The sequence below is a fragment of the Fusarium proliferatum genome, assembly GCF_900067095.1.
Source record: "Fusarium proliferatum ET1 genome assembly, contig: FPRO_scaffold012, whole genome shotgun sequence".
Classification (NCBI taxonomy): Eukaryota; Fungi; Ascomycota; class Sordariomycetes; order Hypocreales; family Nectriaceae; genus Fusarium; species Fusarium proliferatum.
Window position 1 is genome coordinate 1,359,611 of NW_022194801.1, and position 19,554 is coordinate 1,379,164.

General features: G+C 50.1%; 5 protein-coding genes across 5 annotated transcripts; 3 read left to right on the forward strand and 2 right to left on the reverse strand.

Moving 5' to 3' along the window:
- Window positions 1–44: 44 nt before the first annotated feature.
- FPRO_13589 (fumonisin cluster-dioxygenase) lies at window positions 45–947 on the forward strand (the record flags this gene model as incomplete). Its single annotated transcript, XM_031223058.1, has 1 exon — window positions 45–947. One exon carries the CDS (start codon window positions 45–47, stop codon window positions 945–947), a length of 903 nt encoding a protein of 300 aa, XP_031088455.1.
- A 697-nt stretch (window positions 948–1,644) lies between these two features.
- Window positions 1,645–4,492, forward strand: FPRO_13590 (fumonisin cluster-aminotransferase; the record flags this gene model as incomplete). Its single annotated transcript, XM_031223060.1, has 6 exons — window positions 1,645–1,896; window positions 1,988–2,484; window positions 2,621–3,087; window positions 3,150–3,240; window positions 3,308–3,750; window positions 3,822–4,492. 6 exons carry the CDS (start codon window positions 1,645–1,647, stop codon window positions 4,490–4,492), a joined length of 2,421 nt encoding a protein of 806 aa, XP_031088456.1.
- A 221-nt stretch (window positions 4,493–4,713) lies between these two features.
- On the reverse strand, window positions 4,714–5,976 carry FPRO_13591 (fumonisin cluster-dehydrogenase; the record flags this gene model as incomplete). The annotated part of the gene is made up of 1 exon (XM_031223061.1): window positions 4,714–5,976. One exon carries the CDS (start codon window positions 5,974–5,976, stop codon window positions 4,714–4,716), a length of 1,263 nt encoding a protein of 420 aa, XP_031088457.1.
- Window positions 5,977–6,510: 534 nt separating this feature from the next.
- On the forward strand, window positions 6,511–10,122 carry FPRO_13592 (fumonisin cluster-P450 monooxygenase; the record flags this gene model as incomplete). Its single annotated transcript, XM_031223062.1, has 4 exons — window positions 6,511–6,589; window positions 6,641–6,721; window positions 6,813–8,474; window positions 8,597–10,122. The coding sequence occupies 4 exons, from the start codon at window positions 6,511–6,513 to the stop codon at window positions 10,120–10,122; spliced, it is 3,348 nt and encodes a 1,115-aa protein (XP_031088458.1).
- A 424-nt stretch (window positions 10,123–10,546) lies between these two features.
- Window positions 10,547–18,686, reverse strand: FPRO_13593 (fumonisin cluster-polyketide synthase; the record flags this gene model as incomplete). The annotated part of the gene is made up of 7 exons (XM_031223063.1): window positions 10,547–11,930; window positions 12,024–12,355; window positions 12,421–12,783; window positions 12,843–13,773; window positions 13,840–16,168; window positions 16,230–18,171; window positions 18,225–18,686. The coding sequence occupies 7 exons, from the start codon at window positions 18,684–18,686 to the stop codon at window positions 10,547–10,549; spliced, it is 7,743 nt and encodes a 2,580-aa protein (XP_031088459.1).
- Window positions 18,687–19,554: the final 868 nt, after the last annotated feature.

Here is a 19,554-nt window from a genome sequence, read left to right on the forward strand (position 1 = left end):
GTTTTATCTTGAAGATTACAGACAGTTTACACATCTAAACCATAATGAATAAAGAAAAGGTTCCCCAGACTGCGGTGCCGAATGGTCGCACAGAGCTTGGTCAAGTCACATCGGCTACAGCTCTGGACGAAGTGTTCCAATACTGGGAGGAGGATGGCGCAGTTATAATCAAAGGCCTCCTTACGCCAGATCAGGTTGAGCAACTGAATCAAGAGATGGATCCAATCCTACAGAAGGTGGCTATTGGGGGCCATGCAAGCGATGTGCGTCTGCAGAACTTCCACGGCATGAACACAAAGCGCGCAGGTGACCTCACCAACAATAGCGCTATCTTCCGCGACCATCTTTTAGACAACGACTTCATCCACGCCATCTCTGGGCGATGTTTTGCCTACCGAGGAAAATTGGCCCAAGATGCCTACTGGCTGAGCAGTGCTTCAACAATCCATGTTGGACCTGGCCAGAAAGCACAGACTTTGCACCGAGACCTGGGCGCGTACCCAATCTTCTTGATGGTGGGCAAAGACGGCCCAGAAGCGCAGATCAACTTCCTCGTCGCCACGACTGATTTCACAGAGGCCAACGGCGCCACTCGCATCATCCCTGGAAGCCATAAGTGGGAATTCAACCAGCACGGCGACCGAGACATGACGATTGCGGCTGAAATGAAGGCTGGAGATTGCCTGCTTATTAGTGGAAAGGTTGTTCACGGCACGGGTGAGAATAAAACCGACCAGGAGCGTGGATGCTTGGCTGTTACTTTCTGCGCCAACTTCCTTGCTCCTGAAGAGGCTCATCCGTTTATTGTTAGCATGGATACCGCAAAGAAGCTCCCAGTCCGCTCCCAACGTTGCTTGGGTTTTCGCTCTCAGTGGCCGCGAAGTTCTCCAGGATTATGGACTAAGGACTACTCTGAACTTGCTTTGCATCTTGGCATTGATAAGTGAGTGGAAGGCTCTGGTTATATAGTTCGAAGTAGTTTGTGCATGAACTGACAGTTTTAAAAATCGGCATTGAGATACTGCGAAACTGGCATTGCATTCTAAATTCTTTCTCAAGCAGAAGCCATGCCATCGTTGGGCGTTGGCATAAATAACTCCGCGCGCTTTGATACCGTTTAATCTATCGAAAGCTAAACTTGATAAGGTTAAATATCCGCCCAGTTGACGAGAAACGGATTTCTCATTGCCAAAAACATACTCTTGCGATGGTCTTTCGGCTAAAGAAAATACGGGTGTGCATGACGAAGCTGCAGAGCTTAGAATGAAATCTCCCGATTTTAAAGACATACCATAAGGAGTAGTAAATATATGCGCCTGGTTGAGCCGGTAAGGAATAACGATATACCCGCCTCCACTCACGGAAACAGTGCTCGGAAGTATCGTTTCACACATCCGACACATGCTATAGAGGGTATCCGAGCTTCCGAATGGTTTCATAAGATCATTCTGAGTAATTGGTATCAGTTCCAACCGATCTGAGGGTCGCTTAAGGACCCGCTTTAGAAAATAGAGGCAGAAGTAGGGGCATAATCCCCGTGCGTTATATTTAAAATCTAGTCTTTCGCACAGGTTATGTTGCAACTTTGAACAAGCCATCAGACACCCATTTATACATTCAGCTTACTGATTCACCAATTTAATCATGTCGACTGAGACCAAGACCAACGTCATTGTCAGCCATGAGAGCATCGTCCGCCCGAGATTGATGGATGAGAGCAAACATGTTGTTGGGAAACAGCTTCAGGCACCCAGAGAACCTCCGGTCGATCTAGAGAAAAAGATCAACTTTTTTATCTGGGTTCTTACCATCATGCTTATTCAAGTTTGGCGAGATCTCAAAACTCGGCGCTGGTTTAAACCACTGCAGAGAGACGATGTTGCTGGACACTATTTTGTATGTAAAGCTGAGAGACTTGATGCAGAATGACAAGAGCTCCGGAGATCCCTGTTCTTATCAACGCAACAGCTGACGATAATATGCTCAGTATGTTCCAATAGGCCGCCTAAATCCTCGTATCCTGCTCAGTGCTCCACATGACCGTATTCTTGTCAGAACGATTCCCTCATCCATGACACGCGATTACGAGGAACTCGATGATTTCTCTGCATGTGCGGAACGAGAAATCGTGAATGCAGGTTCCAACAATTACGGGGGCTTCTCTCGCTCCGAGCACAACAGCGCCTCACTCATTGAATCAACCCTTAGGTTGCTCCCTTTCAACCCAGCACCCATTGAACTCTCGTCTCGCGTTCACCAAGAACTGGCCGCCTACATTGGATCAAAGGCATGCGTAACCACCACATCAGGTTTCAGTGCCAACCTTTTAGCATTCCAGACCGTAGCGGAGACGGCAAAGCAGTTGGGTCACCAGTGCATATTTCTGCTCGATGCCGAATCGCACGCCTCCATGTTTACTGGTGCTTTCATCAACAAGCGAGCGACAACACATAGATTCAAGCATAATGATATCACGGATCTGGAGTATAAACTACGAATCTTGAGAGCAAAGCAGCCAGATGCACATGTCTGTGTGGCTGTCGAGGGTATTTACAGGCAAGTGAACCTGGATCCATTGATTCATGACGACCAAGAGAACAAACAGCTGACTTATGGGAAGTATGGCTGGCCACCTGTCTCCTGGTCCAGCAGTTCTTGCCCTTCGGCGGATTTACAACTTTTGCCTCCTTATTGACGAAGCCCATGGCTTTATGGCACTAGGAAAAGGCGGCCGTGGGTCCTTTGAGTGGTGGCAAGATCGTGGTTATGATTGCCCCCTAGAGGAAATCGACATCATGACCGGAACTATGTCCAAGAGCGTAAGCTGCATTGGCGGATTTGTATCCGCCAACGGTATCTATACTGCTGCACTTGAGCGACAGAGAGCATTGCAACATGAGAATGGGGCCGAGACACTTTCCACCGTGGCATTGGTGAGAATTTTGAGCTTGATCAATAAGCCAAAGTTCATCCAGGATCGCATGACTACCCTTGAGAGAAAAGCAAGTTTCGTGGCCGATTGTCTTGCACAAGCTGGCTGTTGTATACTTTCTTCGCGCGGCTCTCCTGTTGTCTGCTTTCCAGTAGGTAAGTTACTCTAGGTCATAATGGCGTTGTGCTCTAGGAACGCGGAATCTAATCTGCCACAGGAACAATCCAGCAAGCGTCTAGATTCCATGAGGAGGCAATGCAGCGAGGTTTTGCAGTCGCCTGTGGTGTGCCTCCAGCCACGCCATTATGGTAGGGATCCTTTCTTTCTGTTATGGGCTCAACAGAGACCTGAAGACGCACTGACCTTGGACCATAGGTCCTGTCGAGTTCGAGTTTGCATCTTTGCGACTACATCTTGGAAAGACACGCTTGACTTGATCAACATGATTACAAAAGTGAGCTGCAAGCTCCAGATCAAAGGCGTGACTTCTACTGTCTTTACCCCTGATATACTCCCAAAGCAACACCCCGACGATCCCGCTATTGTTGAACAAAGTATCAAATCGGATGCCTCACTTTGTTCCTATGTCGAAGGACTGTCCAAGAAGTACCCTGGGGGTGACCTCGAAGGAATAGCACCTTTGAGTTTGCCACAAAGCCAAGAGGCTGTAGAAGCAAGCGTCAAGGCTTTCTACAAATATGGCCTTGGTCCTAGTTCTGCAAGGTGGTTCTACGGGACATTTGATGTTTTCATTGCGCTTGAGAGACGGTTGGCCAATCTATATCCATCGCTAGAGCATCATTCGGGACGATGCCGAGGTCAGTTACTACATGAAGCGTGGCTCTAGCCAAGACTGATATGATGCTAACATACGGTTTGAACTATAAAGCAATGATCGGGACTGATGCTCATACTATGATGCTCTCACTACTTAGTGCTTGCACCAACCCCTATGCAAGTGGCATCATGAATATCCTTCTCATTCCAGCTACCGCTCCTCGCGCTGTTCAAGATGGTGCAAACTTGAATCGCCCAAGATCTGATACGAAGATTATCTACTATGAGAATTTGGACAATTTGGTTGCAGAGCTCCGAAAGTTGTCCGGAGCTGTTCCGAAGTTGTATCTCACTCTGTATCTGCAGACTACCAACGATGATGGTAGCATAATCGACTTGCCAGCGACGATTCAGAGGATTACATCCGAGACAGCCGATCCCATCCGACTCGCAGGATTGAGGCTTATCCTTGACGACAGCAGGGGTCTTGGAAAAATTGGCCCTCGGCATCTCGGATATCTCGACCTGATGGAAAGAGAGCATGGTGTTTCCTTTTTGAAGAATATCATCGGCAAGAAGCTTGCGTCCAAAACGGAGGTTGTTGTCACAGGTTCGTTCTTCAACGCATTCGGTCAGCAAGGAGGGTACATCATTAGTAGCGCCCCATTTGTTGAAGTGCACACGGTGAGCTCAAAGAGCTTTGTGTTTTCAACATCGCCTACCCCTGTACAGGTAGCGATGTCTGGGAAGGTATTAGAGATTCTGTCACGAGGGACATCCTGATTGTACATAGAGTAGTGACATAGATAGGTATATGGTTGAGTTGAATTGCAGGGAGATGCCTTACAAAAGGCTTCTCTGGAGGCTTGTGATGTGAAATAATAATTGGAATAGAACACTTGCAGCGACTGAATGGCACTTGAAGTTGTCTTGTATGAGACAATATAACTATATCTTAGCATCATCAACCTATTTACTATTGAAACTCATTGAATTCCCCATAACTATGCTGCCATATACAGAATCTCAACTACCCTGTCCTTGTCCAACACGACTGGATTAAGTTGTGTGCAGACATCCTCCATAGCATTATCAGCTATCTGATGGAATTTATCTTGATTTATACCATATTTTCCCAGAGAGTTTGGCATTCCTAGGGCACTGATATAAGCTGCCAATACATCCCCTGGATCCGCATCTTGGGGACGTAAACCTCTGAGAAGCAGCAGCTTGGTCAGCACTGCATTTCCCCAGAACACGTCCATTATCAACTGCAATTTTGATCGCAATCTGGCATCACCGTTGCTCCAGTTATACTTGAGCACGCAGGGTAGGATGATGCAACTCGTCTCACCGTGTCCGACTCCAAATGGTCCAAGCTGGTGTCCAATCCCATGACTGGCCCCGACTCCATTGTGACCTGCGCGAGGACAGTCCTTGAGGGCTAGCAATTGGCGTAGCCTGGCGTCATGGTTATGCCAATCATCCACTGTCTGCAGCAGAGCGACCAGTAAGTCAGCCAGCGACGCCTGGATGTCTTTCTCGATGAACTGGTCGCTTCCGCTGGTATCGCCTCTCACCATGCTCATGTTGCCATAGATGCCCTCGACAAAGTGGTCAACCGCCCTGATGCCCGTTGAGATCCAGTAGCGTGCAGGGGTAGTGAGAGAAAGCTCCGGGTCCAAGACGACGAAATCGGCATACATGGACTGGTGGATGATGATTCTCTTCTTGTGATTGGACTCTGTGTATGTGGCTCCGGCGGCACGAGTGAACTCGGCCCCAGACAGTGTAGTGGGCACATTTATGACAGGGATAGAGGCTGGCTTCACGCTCTCATCGCTTGGCTTGCCCGGTTCGCAGCGGGACAGGAGGGACTCTGCCTGCTCCAAGGCCATGATATTGTTGGCAACTAGTAGCCGGGCCAGTTTCACGCCGTCTGTGACCGAGCCCCCGCCGAGTGTGATGATCAGATCGGCTCGTGTTTCCTTCAGATCATGCACAAGTCCAAAGACTTGGTCCCATGCCGTGTGCTGAGTAATTCCGTTGTACTCTCCAGCAATACGGAAAAGTCCAAGCGAGGTTTTGAGATCCTGCAAAGCTTGGCTTTTGCTCAATGACCTTGATGAAACAATGTAGATACGTGTTGAATTGAAGGCTTTTGCGTGACGTGTGCAGGCCTCCCAGAACGGAATACCGTACGAGACGCACGGCTTAGGGTTCCGGGAGTTTGCCGGGTGGACATGGTGATGATCAAGCGACGACATGTCCACTTTTGCTTGGCTTGATCTAATGTGAAGGCTTATCAACGGTGTTAGATAGTGTGCACCGCGTAAAATAAAAATTATCTTGATGTTGAAATTCAACATCTTTTTCTAAATTTGAGACCAGTCTTTCATCTCTTTGTGACTGTCGACTCTTTACCGCCACTCAATTCCCATTTCAGTAGCCGAGCGGAAGGTTTGCCGCTTTTGTAGATCCGCAGCCGAAAATCGCCCTTTGTCTTCCGGTCTGCTACATACCCGCGACGAGTCTTGTTTCCGTTAACGCTGGACGTGCCGGCCTGGTTGGGCATGTTAGGGAACCTAGAGGCGGTGCGCAAAGTCCGTTTGTGAGGGTAGCCATCTAACTAGTTTGTAGTCGTCGATGGTGCAGAGTATGATAAAACCGCAGTAATTGCCTATTCATCATGGATGACATAGAAGAACTATGTACAATAAATCAACAAGCCCCAACCCGAACGGCCCTTCAACCACCACCCTACCTTGATAGTTTGTTTTGCGCCGACTTCATCTAGCTTCATGTCGGCAACTACCTTACTCAAGAGACGATCGGTCTCCAATTCAAACCCCGAGCTGAAGCCGATTCCTGGCCCGAAGCGTATACTCTGCCAATGCCACCGTGATGAGTCCATACTGATCGAAAATGTAGCCTTGCCATTGCTGGGGAATCTCTTTGACTTTGACTTCAATAACCTTACCAAGTCATTGGGAGAACTTGGAAAAATCCATGGTAGGTTATATTACCATCCCATTTTTCTCAGCATAGTAGCTCAGAGCCATGGACCAGTAACTGATCAAGTCAATACATGTGTATCAAACAGGCCCGATCTACTCCCTTACCTTTGGTGCATCAACCGAGATTATGGTGACGAGCAGAGAAATTGCACATGAACTCTGCGATGAAAGCCGTTTCTGCAAGCTTCCAGGGGGTGCCCTGGATAAGATGAAGGAGGTGGTAGGAGACGGCCTCTTCACGGCGGAAACATCGAATCCAAAATGGGCTATAGCACATCGGATTGTCACGCCTTTGTTTGGAACCATGAGAATCAGAGGCATGTTTGATGATATGAAGGACATTTGCGAGCAGATGTGTCTACGATGGGCACGATTCGGGCCAGACGACCCTCTGAATGTCTGCGACAACATGACTAAGTTAACACTTGACACTATCGCCCTCTGCACGATAGACTATCGCTTTAACAGCTTCTATCGAGAAAATGGAGCCACGCATCCGTTTGCAGCGGCCGTGGTAGATGTCATGACAGAATCCTTCACTCAGAGCAACCTCCCAGACTTTGTAAACAACTACGTGCGGTTTCGGGCAATGGCCAAGTACAAACGACAGGCTGCCGAACTGCGTCGACAAACAGAAGAGCTGATTGCTGCTCGGCGACAAAATCCAGTTGATAGAGACGACTTGCTCAATGCAATGCTGAACGCCAAGGACCCCAAGACAGGAGACGGTCTCAGTCCTGAGTCCATCGTGGATAACCTACTCACGTTCCTAATTGCCGGACACGAAACTACATCAAGTCTCCTGTCGTTTTGCTTCTATTATCTCCTCGAGAACCCAGATGTGCTTCGAAAGGTACAGCAAGAAGTCGATACAGTGGTGGGTTCTGACACTTTCACCGTCGAACACCTTTCAAACATGCCGTATCTTGAAGCTGTCTTGCGTGAGACATTGCGGCTACGTGATCCCGGTCCAGGATTCTACGTCAAGCCCCTGAAAGATGATGTTGTGGCTGGAAAGTATGCGGTCAAGAAGGACCAGCCACTGTTCATTGTATTCGACTCAGTGCACCGTGACGAGAGCACGTATGGGGCTGACGCTGATGAGTTCTGCCCCGAGCGCATGCTGAAAGACAGTTTCGACAAGCTGCCGCCTTGCGCATGGAAGCCCTTTGGCAATGGCGTGCGTGCCTGTGTCGGGCGGCCCTTTGCGATGCAGCAAGCCATGTTAGCTGTCGCCATGGTTGTGCACAAGTTCGACCTCATCAAAGATGAATCCTACACGCTTAGGTACCATGTCACCATGACCGTTCGCCCAGTAGGTTTCAACATGAAGGTTCGAATTCGCCAGGGCCAACGTGCCACCGACCTAGCAATGGGACTTCATCAAGGACACGGCCCAGAGGCCTCGGCAGCTGCTGGTCGACCTTTTCTCAAGCGGCTGACTTCAGAGGCAAATGATGACAAAGACAATGAAAGCAAGATGGTTGTTCTCTACGCCTCCAATTCAGGTAGCTGTGAGGCGTTGGCGTATCGTCTTGCCGCTGAAGCCACCGAGCGCGGCTTTGGCATTCGAGCTGTGGATATTGTAAATAATGCTGTCGACAGAATGCCAGTAGGCATCCCAGTCATCATTATCACGGCATCTTACAATGGCGAGCCGGCAGATGACGCCGAAGAGTTCGTGACGTGGCTGAAGTCACTGGAAACTAATCGTTTAAATGGAGTCAAATTTACTGTCTTTGGAAACGGTGAGTCTTCACGTCCGCATCTACTCATTTCTTTTTCTTACACCGCCCTCCATCCGATCCTCTTGAGCCGTTTTCCCGTCTCATCTTATTACTCAGTTATCTGACAGTTATCTACTTTCTAGGGCATAGAGATTGGGCAAATACACTATTTGCAGTACCGCGCCTCATTGACTCTGAACTCTCCCGCTGCGGTGCTCAACGTATTACCCCCTTGGGAGTTTCAGATACTTGTGATTCCAACGATCCTTTTTCTGATTTCGAAAGATGGATTGATGAGAAACTATTCCAGACGCTCGGAACACCCCATGGCCTGAGCGTGATGAAGAATGGAGATGGGGCTGGGCCACGGGAAGCACTACAGGTTTCACTGGGTCAGCCGCCACGAGTAACTATGCGCAAAGGCTACGTGCGCGCCATAGTGACAGAGGCACATTCACTTTCAAATCCCGGCGTCCCTGAGAAGAGACATCTTGAGCTTCTTCTTCCCAAGGACTTCAACTACAAAGCTGGGGACCACGTGTATGTCCTGCCACGAAACAACTCGCGAGATGTCGTTCGAGCGCTCAATTTCTTCGGGCTAGGCGAGGACACTCTAATAACCATCAGAAACACTGCGAGAAAATTGAGCTTGGGCCTACCATTGGATGCACCTATCGGGGCTACAGACCTCTTGGGTGCGTACGTAGAGCTTGGTCGTACGGCAACCTTGAAAAACCTCCATACCCTCATTGATGCTGCTGGTCATGAGAGAAGAAACAGAACCAAAGCTTCCCTCTTGAGTCTTGCTGCATCAGACACATTCAAAGCAGAGATTCAAGCCAAGAATGTGTCCATCCTGGACCTCCTGGAGCGATTCCCTGATATTGACCTGTCTTTATCTTCTTTCTTGTCAATGCTTGTTCAGCTTCGGCCAAGAGCCTATTCCTTCTCCTCTGCGCCTGACTGGAAGCAAGGACATGCGACACTTACCTATACTGTCGTTGACTTTGCTGATTACAGGACTCAGGAAATGAACGGTGATAGCAAAGGCAAGGCTGCAGGTAGTGATATGGTGGTTCATCGTCAAGGTCTAGCATCAGGCTATCTCTCGAGCCTTGGTCCTGGAAATAGCCTTTACGTTTCGCTTCATTCGGCATCACCATACTTCTGTCTTCCAAAGAACAATTCTCTGCCAGTAATTATGGTCGGCGCCGGTACTGGACTCGCTCCGTTCAGAGCCTTTCTACAGGAGCGTAGGCTGGCTGCTGAAGATTCCAAATCGAAGCTTGGGCCGGCCCTCCTGTTTTTCGGTTGTCGAGGACCCGGGCTTGACTCTCTGTACTCGATTGAAATGGAAGCCTACGAAGCCATGGGCATCGTGCAAATGCGAAGAGCCTATAGCCGTGACCCTTCTGCCACAGGTGCCCAAGGCTGCAGGTACGTTACTGAGAAGCTCGAAAGATGTCGAGATGAAATTGTTCGCCTCTGGGTGGCCGGCGCCAAGGTCCTTGTCTGCGGAGGTAAGAAGATGGCAAATGACGTGCAAGAGGTTCTAGGGCCGATCCTATTGGAAACTGATCAGAACAGAGGGGAAACAGCAGCAAAGACGGTTGTAGAATGGAGAGCAGGGTTGGACAAGGGGAGATATGTAGAAGAAGTTTATGTGTAGTTAGAATGGACAATCTGGGGGTAGCTATGTTATGTATTCATTCTATTTACCTTCGCCAGAAGTGAAGACACTGGTTGCGCAGTGGTGGAAACAGCATTGTGATGAATTATTAGGCTCGGTTGTGATAGCGGGTTGTATGGCACAGACTCAGAAACTTATTATTGCCGTGCTCTGAATACTGCAGGACGCCTTTAATGAGTTGAACAAGTTCCATAGTGGTGTCCGCTAGAATACAATGATACAGGGGACAACTACTGTGGGCCAGTCTGTTAGCGAAAGGAGAGGCTTAGTAGTAAGTAATCATTATTATAGGGCACATGTACATACGAGTGTATAATGCAGGAGCATTTTCGACATGTATTTAAGTATGTAAAGGCCCAAGTTAAGTAGTACCTCAGAATCTGTGATCTTCTTGTTCAGTGTTCTATGGAGCCTTCATTTCCAGATATGCATCACCACCATTCCTTCCAGCAAGGACAAACCGGGTCTTGAGGCCGTCTAGTGTTAACCTTGCCAGTCCTTCAATAGTGCCAGAGTTGAGAATCTCCAGGGTGCTAACTTCAACGCCCCCGAATGTACGCTTGATCCAGTTCCGAATCTCGATGGTAACCAGCGAGTCAACGCCAAGCGACGTCAGCGTTGCCGTTGGGTCCATCTCTTCGACAGGTCGCAACATGAACATGCAAACGCGCTTCCCAATTTCATGTGTCACGAGCTCGACCGTCGCCTGGTCCTGTAAGATCGCTGGGTCTTCCTCACATGAGGCAACTAGGAGGCGGATTGCGTTGAGGCTCTGGTCGTCACCGGCGCCAGCGTCAGTGGCAATCTCTTGGTTGTGGTACAGGGCAGCTCGGCTGTCCTTCTTCCAAATTACGCGGTTGGCTGGGTCCGATAGTGATTTGTCACTCCGCAGACCAATCGTCAGCTGATACTCGGGATGGTGGGGATCGCTTGAGAGCAGAGCCCAATTCAGACCCTCGAGCAACTGTCGAGTTCGCAAGAAAAAGCCTCCAGCCGCTCTAAGCGCCTCAGCACGTTCCGGGTTTTGCGCCAGGTAGCCAATGTCCTCGATCAGCCCAATCTGCAGCACAGACGCCGGCAAACCGAGGGCACGGCGATGCTCAAACAGCGCTGTGAGATATGTGTTACCAGCAGCATAATTAGCCTGCCCGGGGGTACCAAATGACCCGCTGATGGAACCTGTTGCAAAGAAGAAGTCAAGATCTTTGGGTGCAGCGAGATGTAGATTCCAGGTTCCGTGGACCTTGGGCTTCACTGCCGTATCCCAGTCTTCCAAGCTCATGTCAGCAAAAGGCTTGTCGCGCAGGACCATGGACATTTGCAAAACACCCCTGATGGGCTTTCCCGCTGGGGCAGAAGCCACCGAACGTTCCACGTCAGGCAGGCTCAGGACATCACCTCGGACAGCCTGAGCAGTACAGCCCTGGGACGCTAATTCTCGGAAGAATGTCTTGTCTCTGACGCTTAGACCAGCCGACCGGGAGAAGAAGATGAGGTACCGGGCCCCCCTTTCTACCATCCATGTCGCAGCAGCACGTCCGAGTCCACCGAGTCCACCCACGAGGAGGTAACTCGCTTCTGCATTGAGCTTCACTTGAAGAGGCCTTGGAGATACAGGTAGGAGCGTACTACTCTGAGGCGGCATGGATACCACTATCTTGCCCAGATGAACTCCCTTCTGCATGTATCGAAAGGCTTCTTCGGCATCGGATGCGTCGAACACTTTGACGGGCTTGATTGGCTGTATGCTGTTGGCCTCGACCATTGCTGCGGTGCGTTCGAGCAGTCTTGGAGACAATGTCAGCTTTCAATATTTGATAGTAAAAGTGAGAAGTGAGAACAAGTTTAGTAGAGGAAAGAAAGGAAGGGAAAAGACTCACTTCTGACATCTGGCTGAGTCAAACCTAGCCAGGTCAATACCAATGAAACTTCTGTTAGCCTCGAATAGATCCATTTCCAGACGTGCTTTGCCGATAAAGTCTCTTTTTCCAATCTCAAGCATTTTCCCATATGGTGCTACGCATTGCCATGAAGCGTGTAGCAGTTCTCCAGACAGGCTGTTGAGGACGAGGTCAACACCGCGACCCTCTGTGGCTGCTCGTATATCGTACAGAAACGAGGCGTCCCGGGAGTTGAAGATCCTTGATCGCGGAAGCCCAAAATTGTCGACGAGATACTGTACCTTCTCTTCATTTCCGACTGTAGTATATATCTATCACCAGTCGAGTTAGCACATTGCAAGACAGGTAGGTCAGCGCGACAGCGCTTCGAACTCACCTCTAGGCCTTCGATGTTACGACACAAGTTCAGAGCTGCAATGCCAATTCCACCACAGGCGGAGTGGATCAGAATAGATTGTCCTGGTCGTAGTCCGCCAACGTCGAGCAGAGAGTGAATAACTGTCGCATAGACACATGGCATCGTAGCGGCATCCTCAAACGCCAATTTCGACGGAATCTTGGCACAACGTTGAGCAGAAATAGTCAACTGCGTGGAGAAGCAGTTGTCGGCAAGGTAGAAGACACGATCTCCAGGTTGAAGCCCGCTAACACTTGCCCCTACCTTTGTGATAACTCCAGATCCCTCAAGCCCAATGCCAACACCAGTTGCTTCGACAACGCCCATGCAGAGAAGTACATCCTTATCAACCATTGTCAGCATCATGATGAATTAGTCTCAGGTAATGTCAAAGGACTTACTCGAAAATTTAATCCTGCGCATCGAGGCTCAATCGTGATCTCGCCGTACCCTGGATCAGACGTTGGAAACGGCATCCAACCGAGCGTCTGTAACAGTCCCATCCGGCCAATCTGGAGCGTCACGGCCTCTGGCTTCGCTGCTCTAGATGCAAGCTCCTGTGTTAAGGCTACTGGGTGGTACCTAGCGACCTTGATAACGCCATTATCGACAACGTACTCGCGGTCCGGGTCCAGGTTAGTGGCGCCGCGTGTTGATTCAGCACCATCTTCCTGATGATGTAGAATGCTCATCACGAGACTGACCACAGCTTTGAGTGATGCATCATTGACTTGGCCAATCTCAAGCGTCGTGATTGCTAACGACTGCTCGGAGCGTAGTGTGCGTGCCAGACCCAGCGAAAGACCGAAGCCAGGGTCGTCTGAGGCGCCTATACCATGCTGTGCAGGCCGTGTGACCCAGATCATCTCTGTACTGCCGAGTCCAGCAACTACTCTTTGGAAGGATTCCAGCTGGGCGACTGAGATAGAGCTGAAGAATGGCGTCACGAGTTCAAGCAGAGAAATTATGACGTCTTGGTTCTCTGCTTTGAGCTGTTCGTGTTCCTGCAATGCCACCATTTTTGTCTCAAGACCACAAGACTCAAGAACATTACGCAACTGCTTAATACTCGAAGAGTCAATATCGCCAGGGCGATGAAGCAGCGTTAGTCGTCCTTTCATTGCTCGCGGCTGCCCTGTCGAGTCTTTGGCCGGCCTCGTGATGATGTTTGCATTGAGGTGGTACGGGTAAGGAGCATCATAAATGGCAGCGTCAACGCCTGAGAACCCGGCCGCCTTAAGAGCTATGTCCCACTGAGGCGGAGCTAAGTACGGCTCTTTGTCTCGGCCTTCTGCGGCTCCAAGCCACCATCCAGGCAAGATGCCCATGATCCTAGAGAGGTACTAATTTAGTTACTGCAACTCGGCCAAACGAGGTTTGAACCGGAACTCAACTCACAAGTTTACCATTCTCATTTTGGGTGAAAGCTCTTGAAGGAAAAAGTAACCCCCAGGAGCCAGCAGTTTCCGCACATTCGCAAGAGTCTCATTCAAGTATGGGGTGGCATGAATAACGTTGCCGGCAATGATAAGATCGAAGGATTCAGCCTCGAATCCTTGTTCAGTGGGGTCCTTGGTTATATCCAGGACTCTGAAATCAAGGCCTTGGTATGCCTTGAATCGTTCCTGAGCCGCGACGAAGAATCCGGCGGATATGTCGGTATATGCATATGTCGAGTACAGGCGTTCTCTGCCATTTGTTAGTCCTTCAAGTATGACTTGAGCTCCGCCTCCAGTGCCAGCACCAATCTCGAGAACACGAAGCGTGGGCCGAGTGTGACCAGCAGTGGCGAAGAAGTCGACAGAGTCCGTCCGCGACTCGACATAATTGTAATAATTAGTAAGGCCATCTTCTGCTTGGAGAAGTTCGATGCCCTCAAGCTTCCCCTTTACAATTTCCTCGCAGTGGTCAGCAACTCGACCAATCAAGACTGCAGCGCTCGCAGCTCCAGTGTCCAAAACCTGTTGACGGAGCTTGGTCATTAAAGATGCTCGAGCTTCGCGTTGGAGTGATGCGATCTCTCTAGCATCCGCCACCACCCCAAGATATTTGCCCTCGACTGCTGCCGAGACTTGGTCTGCAATCCAGGTACGAAAGCTGAGTATGTGCTGATTGGCGTGATCCTCAGGAGTGACAATACCATCAATGCGCTCGTGGATCTCTAGAATAGCAAGCAGCGTAAGTCGCTCTACCAGATCAAGCTCGGGTCCATCATGCATAGATCCATGACTTGGGCGAACAAGGCTATGCATATCGGCAAAGTCCAAGTTTGGTTTCCATTCGAGACGTGCCGCACCAACCAAATCTGCGTTTCCTTCCCCTCCAAGATCCATTTCCAGTGGGGAGAATTTTCCATCCTCCAGAGAGAGCAGGACAGAGTCATGTTGGGACACCACGATAGCGGCCCCAGAAATCGAGCCCCCGGAGTTTGTCGCGGCCAATGCTTCAGCTCTGGCACCCTCTACCTCCCACAGCTTCCCATCCGCAAGATACAAGCGTCCGATTGCCGTTGGAACGCATAGTTTCTCGGCTCGGTAAAAGATTCCGTCACAGCTAGCAGGGAAGAAGAGTTGGAGGCAGTGGTCAATTGTGGTGGGATGTATCGCGTAGGACGACTCCGATACTGTTGTCTCAAGCAACGTCGCGGCGGCCTTCTGGCCATTGGGTACACAGGAGACAGTATCAAGGCCACGGAAAGATGGCCCATATCGTAAGCCGATTCTCTGAAGCTCGGGATAGAGATTGTCCACGAGACGGGGGTAGTATTTCCCGACTGATTTGTTTTGCAGGAGGGCGGCCAGTTTCTGGTGAGCATCTTGGCCTTGCCTGACCTGTCCTTCACAGTGCTTGATCCAGCTAGTGCCATTGTGTGCCACGATGCAGAACTCCCACCAAGCCGAGTCGAGAGTGTTGGTTAGCCTGACGGGTCTCAGACTTGTGAGCATCTCGACCGGTTTCGCGTCAGTGATAACTAGAGCAGATTGGACGACAACGCTCTTCAAAGTGAAACCTTCTGTCTCAGGCGATCCGGCTACCTGTCGCACCGCTTCAACCGCCATCGCTAGGTACCCTGCGCAAGGAAAGACGACATCATTGAGGACCTGGTGATCTCGTAGCCACTGGACCTTGTCAAGCCTGATCACATTACGCCACTCAGGGTGTAGATTGCTGCTCTCGAGCGTTCGCGAGCCAAGAAGTTCGTGGTTGGGGAATTTACGGAATCTCCAGTCTCTGCTGACTCGGCTCTCAGACCAATACTCCTTGTCATGGTTCCAAGGGTAAGGTGGCAAGTCAACGACAACATCACCCTCGGCCGTCACATTTGACAATTGCAGTGATGATCCGTGGCAGAATAGCTCGCCAGCAAGTCTGAGGACTGACTCGGTGCAGTTTTGGCCACGAATCATGGCTGAGGCATATGCTTCCTTTCCTTTGCCATGAGTCATGAAGATTTGACGGAGTGGTCCAGCCAATGCGCTGTGAGGCCCAATTTCGACAAAGACCTGCTTTGACGCTACGTTCTCTCGAGCCTCGAGCAAAAGCTTCATAGCACCAGCGAAGCGTACAGGGCTCTCCAGATTTTGGCGCCAATAGGTAGCATCGAGTCTCCTTGGTTCAGTAATTCTTGCGACAGAAACACTGGAGAAGAAAGGTATGGCTGGAGCTTGGCTATAGACTTTGTCTTTCAGTAGAGCCTCAAAGACTGGACCAATGTCTTGCATGTGATCTAGGCGGCGTTGGGTTGTCAGTAAAAGCTTCATTGGAGGATATCCGGCTGTTGCACTTACGAGAGTGGTATGCGACGTTGACCTTGAGCTGGCGAATGAAGCAATCTGAAAATTGCTCCCCGATCTTGTGGCAGACCTCCCCAAGTGCACCCTTGTCTCCCGAGAGTGTAACGCTCTGGGGGCTGTTCTCACAGGCAATAGTCACACCGTCGACAAGGTAAGGAGTAACTTCTTGGGCTCCCAGTCCAACAGCAGCCATGCCGCCATCTCGCTTGTACTGTTGATTGACATAGCCACGATAGTAAGCGATTTTGATGGCCTCTTGGGAGGATATGGCCCCAGCTGCGTATGCAGCAGCCATCTCACCACTAGAGTGGCCTACTACAGCAGAAGGGACAACCCCCCAAGATCGCAACAGATCAACCAAGGCCACTTGAATTGCGCATACAAGTGGCTGGGAGAATTCGGCGCGGCCAACATTGCTTGAATCTGCAGGCCTGGATAGTTCTTCAATGAGATCCCAAGTTGGAGGATGGTCCAGTTCGGATAGAACGAGATTCAACGAAGCAATCGTGTTGTAGAAGGTCTCGTATTCGTCCATGAGCTCCTTTCCCATGCCAGCCCATTGGGCACCCTGGCCAGTGAATATCAGATTTATATCAGGAGGGGTCTTGTTGTTTGTCTTGGACAGAGGGGAGAAATCAGGGACGAGGTCGGTGTCATTCACAGACTCTGTGGTAACCACGCCGTAGGTTCGATGCGACAAATGCTCTCTCCGGTTGCACAGGGTATATGAAACATCAACCGGGTCGGGCTTATGACATCTCAGATACCCTTGATAGTCCGCCACACTCTGCCTAAGTGATGTCGGATTTGCAGCAGAAAGGACATAGAGAGCCATTGAAGGGCGGGCATAGGCGTTTTCTGTGCTGAAACTATCACTTGCGACTTGCGTTGCTGCACTATTACGCATCTTACTGCGCAAGTCCATTTTCATCGCTGAAATGCTGTCGACGGCACTGCTGACATGGGCACCCACAGTGCCGTTTCCATTCTGAAGTGGAGGAACCGGATGCCGCTTTGTGAACGATGCACCGAGGTACTCTTCGAGAGTTTCTATGATGCAGTGGGCATTTGCACCTCCTATTCCAAATGAGTTGACGCTGACCCGACGTGCTCGGTCTTCAGGCCAGGGAATTGCATCAACTGGAACAGCCATGTTCATATCCGAAAAGGGGATTTTGGGATTCGGCGTGGAGAAGTTGATGTTTGGAGGGATGGTTTGGTTTTCTAGAGCCAAAATGGCCTTCATAACTGACGAAATGCCTGAAGCACCCTCGCTATGTCCAAGGTTAGGTTTGACGCTCCCGATGTAGAGCTTATGGTCTGATGACCCGCCAAAGACGCGGGCGATTGCCGTGGCCTCGAGCGGATCGCCCACGGATGTACCGGTTCCATGTGCTTCGACGAAGCAGGTGTCCTTGGGGTCCAAGCAAACCTCCTGGTACGCCCTCCGGATCAAAGCCTCATGGCTCTCGGAGCTTGGCATCGACATACCGGGAGTTTTTCCATCCGAATTTGAAGATGTTGCCCTGACTACAGCCCTGATGGGATCTCCGTCCCGGAGGGCATCGTCTAAAGGTTTCAAGAAGATGGCATTGATTGCCTCGCCTCTTGCATAGCCGTTTGCCTTTTCATCAAAGGTTTTGCACATAGCATCTGGGGACAAAACGCCCTGCTCCGTCATAGCCATAGACATGGTCGGTGAGAAAATCAGGTTGGTGCCGGCCACGATAGCGCCATCGCAATCTCCTGCCCGAATGGCCCTTACTGCTTCATGAAGAGCTATCAGGGATGACGAGCAACCGGCTTTGATGGTGAATGAGGGGCCTTTGAGGTCATATTCGTAACTAATACGGTTGGAAATGGCAAAGTCATGCCCACCGGAGACACGATATGTGCCGGAATCGTATAAATCTTTGCTGTGAAGATCCAGCCAATCCTATACTCAGATTAGCTATAGGTCGTTGGGTAAAAGTCAACGGCCATTCATACCTCTCCCCATACACCAACGTAACAGCCTATATTGCTCCCCCGCCAATCGGTTTGGCCTGAAGATTGCATACACTCATAGGCCACTTCCAGGAGCATCCTCTGCTGTGGATCTATATCATTCACTTCTGTCATCCCCATGGAGAAGAAAGAGGTGTCCAACCGTTGCAGGTCATCTTGGTCGTCCAAGAAGTGGCCGTGACGCATGGCAATAGATCCAGGCTTGCTGGTTGGGCTGTGGAATCCGTCAACCGAGAATCTAGTTGATGGAATTTCACACCGAGTCGAACGCTTCTCTAAAAGCATTTTCCAAAGGTCATCACAGGTATGGATTCCACCGGGCAGTCTCATACCCATACCCACTATAGCAACCGGCAAAACAGACCCCTCATGCTTGTGGATGGCTTGAGGTATCTCTTCGGCAGAGCCTACAGCGGTACTCGGGGGTGATTCGATAACTACCATGTTGAACTTTAAAATAATATAACTATTGTTGAAAACGAGTATGAGGTTACGGTGGATGAGCTACGAAGGCTTGGTCGGATGATATTTTTTATCTTATGATGCTTATGTATCATAACTGAACTGCAACCACCATCGATACTTCGGTAATCTAGACGCTATGGAGTTCCCATCCGAGAGAACACGCCGCACTCGGATGCACAATAATCACAATCCCCTTAGACAAATGACATGTTCCGTGATGAAGAACCGAGTAGACTGTCCATTGCTCTCTTCTGGTTGCCAAAATGCTAGTACACGAATCCCCAGGTCAAGTACAGTGATGTCTGAGTACAATCAACACCCACGGAACCAATCGGATCGGGCAAAGGGGAAATTGCCCCATTGACTAATTACAGAACCAGAATCCGGTTTGATCTAACGCGCAGGTATGGGGCCGTGGTTATTAACGTAATCGCCAGGCTTCGGAAGTCCGATTCAGACCAGTATCTATCATGACGGCTTCTTCGTATTTGGACCACATCGGATTTCTATTTGTAGATGCCGAAGCCGTATTCTGACCTGCACGGAGACGGTTGTCCTTTATCGTTTGCCGTGTCACGAGCAAAGTTCTTAGGAGCAAGTCTGCCGTGGATCATGGTGTCGGACTCGGAAAACACGGCACATATGGCGGAAGAAAAATGGCAAAGATCCCCACGGCGGGTATATGCACTACATGACATGATTGCGCATGCCGGTATTGCCACCTGCCAATTTGCGCTTAGCGGAACACTGAGGTGGTTAGGAGGACTCGAATGATTAGAGGCTTGAAGAGTTGGCTACCGGTGGGTAAATTACACTATAGCGTAGCGCAAGAGCGTGGTGCTTCGGT